This window comes from Polypterus senegalus, chromosome 13 (genome assembly GCF_016835505.1).
Source record: "Polypterus senegalus isolate Bchr_013 chromosome 13, ASM1683550v1, whole genome shotgun sequence".
Classification (NCBI taxonomy): Eukaryota; Metazoa; Chordata; class Cladistia; order Polypteriformes; family Polypteridae; genus Polypterus; species Polypterus senegalus.
The window spans coordinates 141,403,996-141,417,030 of NC_053166.1; the positions used below are offsets into that span (position 1 = coordinate 141,403,996).

The 13,035-nt window shown below is 40.5% G+C and overlaps 1 protein-coding gene across 1 annotated transcript; it reads left to right on the forward strand.

The window, feature by feature from the left end:
• Nucleotides 1-146: 146 nt before the first annotated feature.
• bud31 (BUD31 homolog) lies at nt 147-11,638 on the forward strand. Its single transcript, XM_039775423.1, has 4 exons — nt 147-377; nt 6,788-6,910; nt 11,021-11,187; nt 11,380-11,638. Exons 1-4 carry the CDS (start codon nt 284-286, stop codon nt 11,428-11,430), a joined length of 435 nt encoding a protein of 144 aa, XP_039631357.1. The 5' UTR covers nt 147-283; the 3' UTR covers nt 11,431-11,638.
• The last annotated feature ends 1,397 nt before the right edge of the window (nt 11,639-13,035 follow it).

Genomic DNA, 13,035 nt, shown 5'->3' on the forward strand with positions numbered 1-13,035 from the left:
AAGATCCGATACACATTTGTTTTCAGAAAACTATCTAAGCATTGTAAAAGTCAACTATACCTGATGCAACTTCCTTGAAACATTCCGCGCATACGCAACGTGATTGGCTGCCATGTAGAAGGACCCAGGCGTATACCTCTCTTTCGTCATTTATGAGACGGCTTCCTCAAAGGCCCTTTTTTCAGGCAAGTTACGCTTTAAAACAGAGACGCCGACTGGAGGTAGATGGTTGTTATTAACAGTTGTGTTAATTATTTGGTAAGAATCGTGCAACTTTGAAAACATGCCTAAAGTGAAAAGAAGCAGAAAACCGCCTCCAGACGGTTGGGAGCTCATCGAGCCTACCTTAGACGAACTCGACCAAAAAATGAGGGAGGGTGAGTAGTGCGTCTTCGTTGCATTTTTATCAAGTCAATCGTCTTTAGTTGTATTCTCTGGCGTTCATCTAATGTGTTGCTTTCAAACGAGGCAGACCTTTGGCATATGACGTTTACAAGAATCTTAACACGTCGGATTGAAAAGTTTGGACCGTCCATATTATTCAGGTTTATCAAATTAGTGTGTGTGTGTTTTGCATTATGAGAAATCTTAACGAAGCTTTTTTTCTGATGATTATGTTCCCAGTTATGACCCACGTCTTCCCAAAGCTCAATATAAGAAACAATACAATTTTCTTAAAGGCTACCGTTTGAGTAATTTTGCACTCCCTCCATCCATCCATCCATCCAACCCGCTATATCCTAACTACAGGGTCGCGGGGGTCCGCTGGAGCCAATCCCAGCCAACACAGGGCAGGGCGCCAGCCCGCCACAAATTTTGCACTACAATTACGATAATTTTATTCTTTTACTTTTTGCGTTTGCTTCGAAAAATCAAACACCATAAATAAAAAGCTCGGGCAAAATGATTGCAAACACATAATACTAATACACGTACAGCGTTGACGAATCGTATGCCAGGCTTTTACTACAGTCATGGATGGTCTTCACAAGTACAACCCCGGGAAAAAAAAATGAAAGCACTACTCTTGGCAGATGTTCATCCAGCTGTTTTACTTTGTTGGAAAAAAAAAAATCACAGATTTGACACAAAACATATTTTATTTAACAGCTGAACATTCTGGCATTGTAATGGCACATGTTTTGTTCAGACCAAGTAGAGGAAAGACGTGATGGAATCGCTCAATGATGAGGAAGAAATTATGGAATCATCTCAAAAATTGCAATTAGTACTTTGTTGCACCTTCTCTGGCTTTTATGACACCTTGAATTCTTTGAAGAATGGACTTCACTAATGGTAAACAATATTCTTCACCAATCGGGCTCCAGCTTTCTTGTATAGCAGTTGACGGATCAGCTTTTCAGGACGTAGATTTGTCATGGATCTTCGAGCCCCCCAATTTCCACCATGAATTTTCAATCGGGTTGAAATCTGGTCTGTTTGCTGCCCATGTCAACGAGTTGATATGCCTTTCCTGAAGTAAAGTTTTAATACTGTTTGCTCTGTGTCAAGATGCATTATCATCCTGAAAAATAACTTAATCATCACCAAACCTACTTTTGTTTGGAATGAGAAGTGTCCACAATTTCAGTGTACACTGGTGTCTTTAGTGTAGCGTCAATGATTACCATCTCCTTATTCCTTTACCTGATGTGCAACCCCATATCAGCAATGAGTGTGGAGATTTGTTTGTTTTTTTCAGACAGTCATCTTTGTATGTTCCATTGGACCAGCACAAAACACAAGTCCCAGCATCATCTCATTGACCAATGTAGATTTGTTATTCATCATGGAATATTACTTTCATCTTTCATACAGTCCATGACTGTTTCTCTTTCATCCACGGTAACCTTGTTTTCGTCTGTATAGCTGTTGATCGTGTTTCATTTGGCATTTCTGTATGTAAATCCCATTTCCTTCAGCTGATTGTTTACAATTCGGTCACAGACATTGACTCCCGATTTTGCCCATTTATTTTTAATTTCTTTTGTTGTGCATTTTCAATTTTCCAGACATATTGCATTGGGTTTTCTGTCCTGATGCTGTAACGTCTACCTGTGTGTTTCCCTTTCCCAAATTTCCTCTCTTGTTTATTTGTACTTGCTTCCAAATTTTAGACCACTGACAGGGAACCACCAACATCTTTTGCCACACTCTATGTTGAATTACCTTCTTAAAGGAGTTTTATAATCCTTTCCATTGTTTCAGCTGATGGCTGTCCTGTTGGACCCATGTTTCTTGTCAATCAGCCTGGTGCAACAGCTTGCAAGTGCTCGCTTTGAACTGCAGACTAATTAGCCTCTTTAGACTTGAGCAGAGATTTGTTTTAGAGATGCAAATTGCCAGGTTATTTTTGTAATTTTTCCCACTACTTAGTCTGAACAAAAAATATGCCATTAATTATATAAATTTCATTTAATTTTTTGAGGCATGTTTTACAATGTCACAATGTTCAGCTGTTAAGTAAAATATTTTTGTCAGTCATTTTTGGCAACAAAGCAAATCCACCAAGAGTAGTGATTCCTTAATCTTTGCCAGGTATTGTAAGTGGAAGGAGTAGAATCCGGTCATTGGAGATCATTTAGCCAAGGAGCTGAAAGCAGTCAAAAAATGTGTTGTCAAGTGGCTTTATTGTCATACCATTTATACACAATGGCACGAAATAACGTTCCCTAGGATTGTAAGACAAGTTGTTAAAATACTTTACTATACTAATTAAATGAATGCATAAATAAATGGGTAAATGAGAAGAGTCATAAATTTAGTGTTGGCAAAAGCTCATAACTGAGACAACAGTAGTAACAGATGACTGATATGTTGACTACTAGGAGAAGATTGAAAGGGTCCAGACAGCCGAAGGGTAGAAGCTGTTGCAGAAACTGGCAGAAGTGGTTCAAAAGCTATGGTACCATCTCATGGAAGGAAGTAGGACAATGACACCATGGGATGCGGTGGGTGGGTGGGTTTGGGGAGTGGTCTTCCACAGTGCTCTGGGCTTTGTGGATACGCTTGGTAATGAGGTCTTTAATGGAGGGTAGAAGGTCTATGTGATCTTTTCTGCAGTGTGCACTATTTGTTGTAGGACTTTTCTGCAAGCGATACTGCAGTTTCCAAACCAGACAATGAATCAGCTGGTCAGAATGTTCTTGACGACACCTCTGTAGATTTTGGGGGGAGTTAGACTTGTATTTTTCAGCTGCTAAAAGAATTCAAGATGCTGCTGCTCCTCCACCTTCCTGGCAATGGAGGTGGTGATGATTGTCCAGGTGAGGTCAACTACCAGGGGCTCACCAAGGTGCTTTTGATCAGTTCCACCACGGAACCCTTTATGGGTAGTGGGGTGTGGGCAGCATGAACCTTCCTAATGTCTACAATTACCTCTTTTGTCTTCTTCACATTAAGAGGCAGAGTGTTGCACTTGCACCAGTCCACCAGTCATTGTTTCTCCATTCAATAAGCTGAGTGACCCACCAGTGTTGTGTTAGAGCTGAACACAGCTGTACAGTTGTAAGTTGTTAAGTGAAAGTGAGCAGAAGTGGGCTGAGTATGTAGCCCTGGGGGGCGCACCAGTGCTCCGTGTGATGGTGCTGGATAGAGTTACTGATGCAGACTATCTGCCTGTCTCTCTGTCAGAAAATCTAGGATCCAGTTGCATAGGGAAGTGTTGTAGCCTAGCAGACTTGGCTTCTGTAGTGGTAGTGAGTTTTGAACGTGCGTTTATGAACAGTATTCTAGCACATGTATTTATTTTTTGCTCAGATGGAATAGGAACAGTCCTAAGTGGAGTGGTTCAAGTAACAGACAAACTAGAGAGGGTCATGCGATGCACTGCAGCTGAGTGATTCATGGACACCGTGGTTGCAGTATCATTTACCTGGTCAGTTCTATTTCTTAGGAGAGGAGACCAAACAAGCATGCCTCGTTTTTGTTTTTTCACTCCCTGAGGTTTCTTTTAATTTTCATTTTGAAAATAAGCCCTGCTGATGTTACAAACAAATACAGTCACACCAAAAAACTTTCAATTTGATAAAAGGTTTAAACACAGAACTAATACATCATTCTAAAAAATAGGTGTAATATCACTTGCATTATATACATGAGTGTAGAGAATTGTAAATAATTGACAAAAATGATGGTGTCACAGAGGTAAAATATACAAGTAAAACATTACTACTAATGTCTTCAGTTTTTCTTTGGCCACTGAGGAGGTTCATTTTTCCATTTTATCGTTCTCCCTTTTTAGTCTGCATGATTTGCAGTCCACATTTCCCTTTCTGCTCTTCTGAACTTTAATTTTATTCTCGAATCCCAAAGTGTGAATTTTACTAGGCTTTTAAATTGCCATATTGCAAGAAAGTTTCTTTTTGGAAAAATATCTAGGCTTTTTGCAGTTAACTCTGTATCATACATGACGGGCTTTAATACCAGACACTTGAGAAAAGTGCTGAAACCTCATTCTATTTGATGCTCCTTTTGTAAATCCACATGTCCAAAACACACGTGTGTGAGATTCTATGTACCCGTGTCTGTCCTTAAAGTATTAATCTGCCCTGGAGATGCCATGCTTTTATAGTTGCTCTCTAACTGAAAGACTTTGTCATAGGTGCAGCCCACTTCAATCCTGGTGATAGTGATCCAAAATGTTCAGTTGAATTCTCTGTAATTGTTCTTGTTTTTTGGTCGATTCCACAGCCAGGTAATAATCAATTTTTGAGTATGCTTATGTACTGTAGCTTTATGCAGTCTATATAAATGTCAATATGATCCACCAAACCACATTTTAATTTTGTAGGAATTGCATAATTATACCATTGAGGTTTCTTCTCTGACTTCATTTCTATGCAAATTACCATTTTATCCTAAAGAAAAACACCATGGCCATTTTAAAATGATATAAATACCAGTAACGGCACAGTGAATACACTTGACTTGAGTATTCATAGTTTTCATCCTCGTTCTCTGTACGTTTAGGATTCATTTGCTCAGAGTTTGATGCGTTTGCTGCTTCTTGAGCAGATCTTCTTCTCTCCGCCCTAGCGGCCCACTTCTTCTCTTCTTTTATTGGCATCTTTTCTCATTAAAGCGGATTAAGTCAGTGTTTGTGTTGCAATTACTTAGTATGTTTTCTTCAAATTTTCACTTGAGCTGACACATTAGTCTTCAATCTGCCGCAAGAATGATTTAAAATGTGAAGAGGTAGAGGAAATGATGGTGAAGGTGGTAGCGATGATGCCCTCTAGCTATCTTCCTCAAGAATGATTTGCGATATGGAGAGGCAGGGGAAGTGATGGCACAGTCGAAGTGAACTTTATTGTCATCTCAACCATATACAAGTATACAGATAGACAAAATTGCGAAGCTCAGGGTCCACAGAGTAATAACATGACGTGCAAATTTATAAATTAAAAAATAGAATTAAAATTAACACGCAAACAAGACATTGTGCAAGACAAGACAAAGAAGTAGCAGGAATATTAACGTGTAGTTAGCAATATGAACATTGATGCAATGTATGGTATTTGCAATCTAGATACATTAAATGTAGTCAATAGATATGTAATATAATAGATATAGATAATACACAAATGATCAGTGTATGATAATAATTGTTTAAGACATGTGTAAACAATGACGGGTCAGAAGGATATCAAGAGTGTCCAAATACTTAAAGGTCAGTATGAGATTTTCAGTTCTTTTCTACATGCCCAATCGTCTTAGCAGGAAAGTGGCTTGCATGTATAAAAGTGGTTGAAAACAGTGTGGAAGATCCCAGGGGCAGCGTGGTGTTAAGGGGTCTGACAGCTTGGGGGTAAAAACTCTCCTGCAGCCTGGAAGATCTGGCTTTGATGCTGCAGTATCTTCTTTTGGAAGGTAGGGATGAGAACAGCGCCTGTACGCATGTGCTGCACGGCTACCCTGCTGTCCGCTACTGAGAGTTGATTCTACAATAAAATAAAAAAGGAAAAACCTTGGAGGTCAATCATCACACTGGAAGCGGATAGTAGATGTTGTGTAGTATTTGTGTACCAAATTTCAGGTCAATAGTTTGCAAGCTGCAGGTGATTTATAAACCTGGACAGACAAAAGGACAGCCACGGTAGCATATTGTATAAGAAGAAATAATTTATGTTCTAAGGGCAATCACAGATCCTTAAAAAAGTTACAAAAAAATATGGCATCCATTTTCATCCGAACACTGCTCACACTCTGTCCACCATCCTCTCTCATTCAGCTGAACAATTTCATATTTCTCTCCCCAAATAAAATGAAGAACATATTTCTTAGGTGTTGTCCCATGAATCTTGGAAGGAGGAAACCTGCAATACATGCAAATACTCACACCTTAAAGGCCATGTCACACTACACAACTTTATTCTCGTAATCTTACTGACCTGGGGAAGCTGCGGTTTGCCTCTGTGACCAACAGTGTGACATACCTGGAGGCTCAGTCTGTGACTCATCCCAGCATCCTCTTGTCTTTAGACTCGGGGATGGGCTCTGTGTGCATGAAATCTGAAAACCAACGAATGCTCATCTGGAAGTACTACTCAAATTTCATTACGGCCCTGTTTCGTTTCTGAGTAGTCTGTGTGAAAGTTACATACTTTCCTTACCCTTGGCATGTAAGGAGGCTGATTAAGCAGGCACAGATTTGGCAAGTCCTTTAAAGTTAAGCACAAAGGTTACAATGCAGTGCTTAAACTCCTCCAGTTAAATGGTTAATCTCAGTTTGTGATGGTATGCACTATGAATCACTTCTAAAGACATTATTCTTTATTTTTAATAGCTGAAACAGAACCACACGAAGGTAAGAGAAAGGTGGAGTCCCTGTGGCCCATCTTCAGGCTGCATCATCAGAGAAGCAGATACATCTTTGACCTCTTCTACAAAAGGAAAGCAATCAGCAGAGGTAAGTAATTGTGTTTATTCAACAGTTATCATTTGAGTCAGTAATTAAAACAGTGCTGACAGAATATACATAGAGCACAGTGACAATCAGACTTATTACGACTTATTAATACAGAACTTCTTGTTCATTCTGCAAGTTATGAGCATTCATGCACTGACTGATTTTTTTTTTTAAAGGGAGTTTTTCTTGCTAATTTCAAAAATAGAAATTGTTGAAGCTCTTATCATCAAATTGAGTTTCGGTGGAAAGTGATTCAGAATCCTACAAGAGCACCAGTTTAACTTTTTGAAGACTGGTGCTAATTGGAGGACATCCACTTCGAATAGTAGTGAGAATTGGGCCCAAAATAAATGTTGGGACATCAACCAGGTTGTACCGCTTTTGTGTAACAAAGTAAGCCAAAACAAACGTACAAAGGCGCTAAACAACAAATGTAGGCTTTAGCTTTCTCTTAATTCAATAAAGCCACTTGGTTGAGCGGGTCTTGTCTTTGCGGAGCTTCATCCTTCTGTCTGGCTCAAGTCAAAGTGAGACACCTCGGCTTTATAGAACTTGGAAGGGGCATTGTCAGTTGCTCTCACTGGATGCCTTCTTGGAGCTGTGGAGGTAGATGCATAGCTGATATCCAGATGTAATCTGCTGGTATTCAATGATGTTGGCATTCACAATGTTGATGTTGGCTTGTGTGAACGATGTTGATGGTCAGTCAGATTACGCTTCATCAAGGGGCCACTTACAGTCCAGCAGTGGAGCTTCCAAGTTCGAACTACTCATAACCCATCGTGAACGTGTTCAATTGCGTCTGCTTGTATCCATTATGGCTGCGTCATAATTTACAAATTGCCTTCACTTTTTGATTTACTCTCGTAGAAATTGTGGTTTTTTTGATACACTATATGGGTAAATATTTGTGGCCACCTGACCATCAACTATCTGAGCTTGTCTATCTATTATAATAAAAAAAAAAAAATCTTGGTGGAAGGGAGATCAGGGAGACGAGATGTGATCTTTTTCGGAAGACACTTCAAAGACCCGCGAGATGAAAGAGATTGGCTGCAGAGTGTCTCGCAGGGACCTTAAACGTGAGACTTGGTGCTAAGAGATTGCAGCATTACATTTCAAACAAGTTCATGGACATCTAACCTAGCAGTTGTTGGAATGCTTTTGGCAGACAGACATCATGTACTCCCAGCTCTTAAAACAACGACAAGAGACAAGCAGAAGACGCAGCTTGCCAGCAGCAGGAAGCCAGCAGATAATTCTTAGCATGCGTTCAGCCCCATTCTTCCCAAAATTTCCCCCTTCCATTCACAACGCGAGCGGCTGAGATGCAAAGTGGCAAAAGGACAGCTGCTGTACAGGCTTTGAAATGATTGACGCAAAGCGCGACAAGCAGAAAACGCAGCTCGCCAGCAGATGATCCGACTGCATCTGCTTAGCGTGCGTTCAGCCCCACAACGCGAGCAGTGTTATACACCCTGCTAGAAAGAGATTTAACCATGCTCGGGGTTGGAAATTTTTTTTTTTTTTACAAAAGTTTTAAAATAAAAGTGAAAATAATGGATATGTAACAATTCCCATGAAAATAACAATCTCTTTAAATTGTATATCCGGTAAACCAAACCTGAGGTTGGGTGCGCGAAGCCCCCTAGTTTGACATAAATTACAAAATTACAAGCATTAACATGGATTTGCCCCTCCACTATTCTAGGGGGACTTTTCATAAGATTTCAGAGTGTGTCTGTGAGTATTTGTGCCCACACAGCCAAGAGAGCATTTGTGAGGTTGGGTGCTGTTGTTGGACTGGAAGACCTGACCTACAGTTAGCATTCTGATTAATCTCAAAGGTGTTCAACAAGGCTGAGGTCACAGTTCTGTGTAGGTCACTTGAGTTACTCTACACCAAACTTGTCAAACTATGTCTTTGTGGACCTGGCTTTGTTTCACAAGGGCATAGTCATGCTGGGACAGAACAGAGCCTTTCTAAGAATCTTGCTACATTACACAATTGTCCAAAATGTCTTGTATGCCGTAGTATTAACATTACCCTTCACTGCATCAAGAACCCTAAAGAACAGAATCTACGCAGTGTGGAAAGATGCGTTCTCTTGGCATCCTAAAAACCCAGAATTTGTCCATCAGACTGCCAGTTAGTGAAGTGTGATTTATCACTTCGGACGACATATTTCCACTGCTCCAGAAGCGACATGCTTTACACCACTCCAGCCACCCCTTGGCTTTGCTCACTGCATATGATCTTAGGCTTGTGTGCTGCAGCTGCTTAGCCATGGAAACACATTTAATGAAGGACACCTTCGGTTCTTAACTGATGTTGCTTCCAGAGGCTTCACAAACAATAGAGTTTCAAACTGCAACATTGGGCTTGCAAACTTTACACGCTGTGCCCTTCAGCACTTGGCAGCTTTGCTCTGAGTTTGCGTGGTCGACCTTTTCATGGCTGAGCATTTGTTGCTCCTAGACATACAGTATCCACTACACAATAACAGTACATAAACAGTTGACTGGAACAGATCTACCAGAGTAGAAATTTCACATCCTGGCTTTGTCATAAAGGTGACATCCTATAGCAATGCCACGTTTAAAGTCACAAAGTTCTTCAATATAGCCCATTCTACTACCAATGTTTGCTAATGGAGATTGCATAGCTTTATGCTTCACCTGTTAACAATGTGTGCAGGTGAAGCACCTGAACTTGGTCATTTGGAGGGGTGTCCACATATGTTGACCATATTGTCTGTCAGTCAGTTATTTTCTAACCCACTTAGTCCTGAACATGGTCAGGGGGTTCTGCTGGAGCATATCCCAGTTAGCACAGGACACAAGGAAGGAACAAACCCTGGACAGGACGCCAGTCCATTGCAGGGCTAACACACACACACGGGCCAATTTAGGACTGCCAATTCACCTAACCTGTATGTCTTTGGACTATGGGAGGAAACTCATGCAGACACGGGGAGAACATGTAAACTCCACACAGGGAGGGTCCACATGAGAATCCTGATCACCTTTACTGAAACAGCAGCAATACCAGTGCACCCTTAGTGAATTATATACAGTATATAGATGGTAGTGGCCTAAGGCAAGACAACCAATGAAAGCACGCCGGAAGGGGCGTGGATTCACTGAGCCGCCGACAAGTAAGACACCTATGGCGCACGCAGGAAGGAGCCATGCCCACCAACTCCTGGCACCTCCGAGCCACGTTGACTGTTCATAGAGGCATGTTTCTCGCAGAGGTGAATCGCCATATGCAGCGTGTTAAACGGTTTGCGAGGGGTATCCCATGGGATCCTTAAAACAATCCTTTACAACTGAGGTTAAAACACAATGAAGTAGGCAGTCTTTAAAAACCGAGTTTTCAGTTATGACGCACGACCGCGTGCACCATAGCAAACTGTTTTACACGCTACATACAGCAATTCGCATCCACGACAAACCTGCGTCTTCTTAGATGCTCCTGCAGGAACACGGAAAGTCTACGTGAGTCACAGGTGCATCTGGACTGTGCAAAGACGACGACGACTCAAGTGACGAGTTGGAGGTGGGCACATGAGCGATGGTGGTCCGCCAGTTTTCAGTCACGGACGATTCTGTGTTGGTTCGTTCCGTGCATCGTTATAATGTTGCTTTTCTTGCTGATTTATTACATTACTGATTTTTTCAAATGTTAATTTTCTCCCTGTGCTTAAAAATCATTAAACCGGCCTGATTATGCGGCGTATGGTATGCCGCGGGTTGGCTAGTATTGTATATTTCAGAAAGTCTCTTTAATCGACCTTTTGTAGCTGTTTCCTTTATAAAGCTTCTGTATAAAGTGGTGACACAGTTTTGCTTTCACAGATTTATTTTCTTGATGCTTGTTAAACCATCCATTTTCTAAACTCCAACTACGTAGTCACAGGGGCCAGCAGCATTGAGTGAGGGGCACAAACCAGTGGTAAATGTGGTGTCAGGACAGCAAATGCACGCCTGGCCCACTTAGAGCTGACAGTTTATGTAACTTGTGTTTTTGCCATTTGAAAGAAAATAGTACAAGCTTGTATTTTTTTTTTTTTTTTAAAAAGCCTTTTATTTACTTTTGATTTCCAGAGCTCTATGAATACTGTATCAAAGAAGGATATGCTGATAAAAACCTGATTGCCAAATGGAAAAAGCAGGGCTATGAAAATTTGTGTTGTCTACGCTGCATTCAAACTCGAGACACAAATTTTGGAACTAACTGCATATGTCGAGTTCCTAAGAGCAAACTTGAAGTGGTAAGACATTCTTTCTCTAAATCTTTGAGTTTTTAAACATCGGGTGTTTATTTAGCTCTCGATCACCAATGTGGAATTGATTGATTGAAACAATATTATGATGATGCACAAGTTTTATTTGTTAATTTGTGTTACTCTCACTGGAGCTGTGTAGTATTCAAGTATAACTATAGCGTATGCCTAATTTTACAGGGAAGGATTATTGAGTGCACTCACTGTGGATGCAGAGGATGTTCTGGATGAATTGCTGCCGTTCGTATTTCAGTAGGACTTGTAGAACGAACGTAGACGTGTGATTTTTAGAAGTCGTGGATCATTGTAGAAGCAGTTTAAATTCCAAAACAGAAGATCAATCCACTGTGATCAAATGTATAATGTGTTCGTTTTCTTGATGTCCCTTTGTATATTTTTTCTTTAGATCATTTTAAAAATAAAGAGAAAAAAAACTGTATATTGTGATGTGGTTTATATTGAGAGGATGAATTTTTTTTAATAACATTTTCATTACAGCAGCAGGAGTGTTTCAGCTTTCTGAATCTGATCTACAGGTCTTTGCCACATGGGGTTGTCTCCTACATCAACAGTATACATCAGTGGACCTGTTCTAGAAACTGCTGCTCATCATGTCTGTGATCTCAAACTAGAACATTTTGTCCAATGTTAAAACTCCCTGTTGATTTGTTGCACACTTGTTTAAACTGTTTGTTTTGTACCTTCTCCCGACCATCTGATTTCATGAGATACATTTGAGCCCTTAAATTTCTATTCAAAAATCATTAAGGCTAAAGTGATGTTTGTTGTTTCATAAACTGCTTTTCAACAAATAGCTCCACCCCCACCTCCTTATTCTTTACACTAAAATCACTTTGTATTAAAATGAAGCCCATTAACTCAGTGTTTTTTGAAGTTGGCGTTTGTTTTCTTTGTTCTGAATAATGTTCAACTTACTGCAACAGCATTTAAGTTTGTTCTCATCCTTAATGTTACGGTGTTTTTGTACCGTTCACACCCAATATCTCTGTAAAAGGACGAAGGTTCAAGTCTTTAGAGTCCTGGTGCTTCCTGACTTGCTATATGGTTGCGAGACATGGATGCTATCCAGTGATCTGAGATGAAGACTGGACTCCTTTGGTACTGTGTCTCTCCAGAAAATCCTTGGGTACCGTTGGTTTGACTTTGTGTCGAATGAGCGGTTGCTCATGGAGTCCCAAATGAGGCACATTACCTGCATTGTGAGGGAGCGTCGGTTACGGCACTATGGCCATGTGGTGCGTTTCCTCAAGGGTGGTCCGGCTTGTAAGATCCTCATTGTTGGGGACCCGAGTGGCTGGACCAGGCCAAGGGGTCGCCCACGTAACACCTGACTGTGGCAGAGAAGAGGGTCATTTCCGGAGGGTGAGACTGGACAGCACGTCTGCCTGGGGGTTTGCCAACTGGGATTCCGAGTTGTTTTGTTGTGTGGTGGGTGCGGAAACACACTGTACCAGTGCATGCTCCCCAACTTGACATTAATAATGAAACTATAAACACAAACAGTGACCAAATGAAATAACTGTTCTATTGCATTATTTAAGTACAGTCTAAAAGAATATCAATGTGCATGAACTTAATACACAGCATATTTGAACAATATGCTTACAAAATATAATGGATCCCCAAACACAACAGGTCATTTTAAAAATAAAGAGGAAAAACTATATTGTGACGTGGTTTATATTGAGAGGGTGCATTTTTTTTTTTTTTTAGTAAAATTTTAATTACAGCAGCATTAGTGGTGATAAAGTAATAATTCTTTGTATTTATATAGCGCTTCTCTGACTACTCAAAGTGCTCAGCAATTGCAAGTTA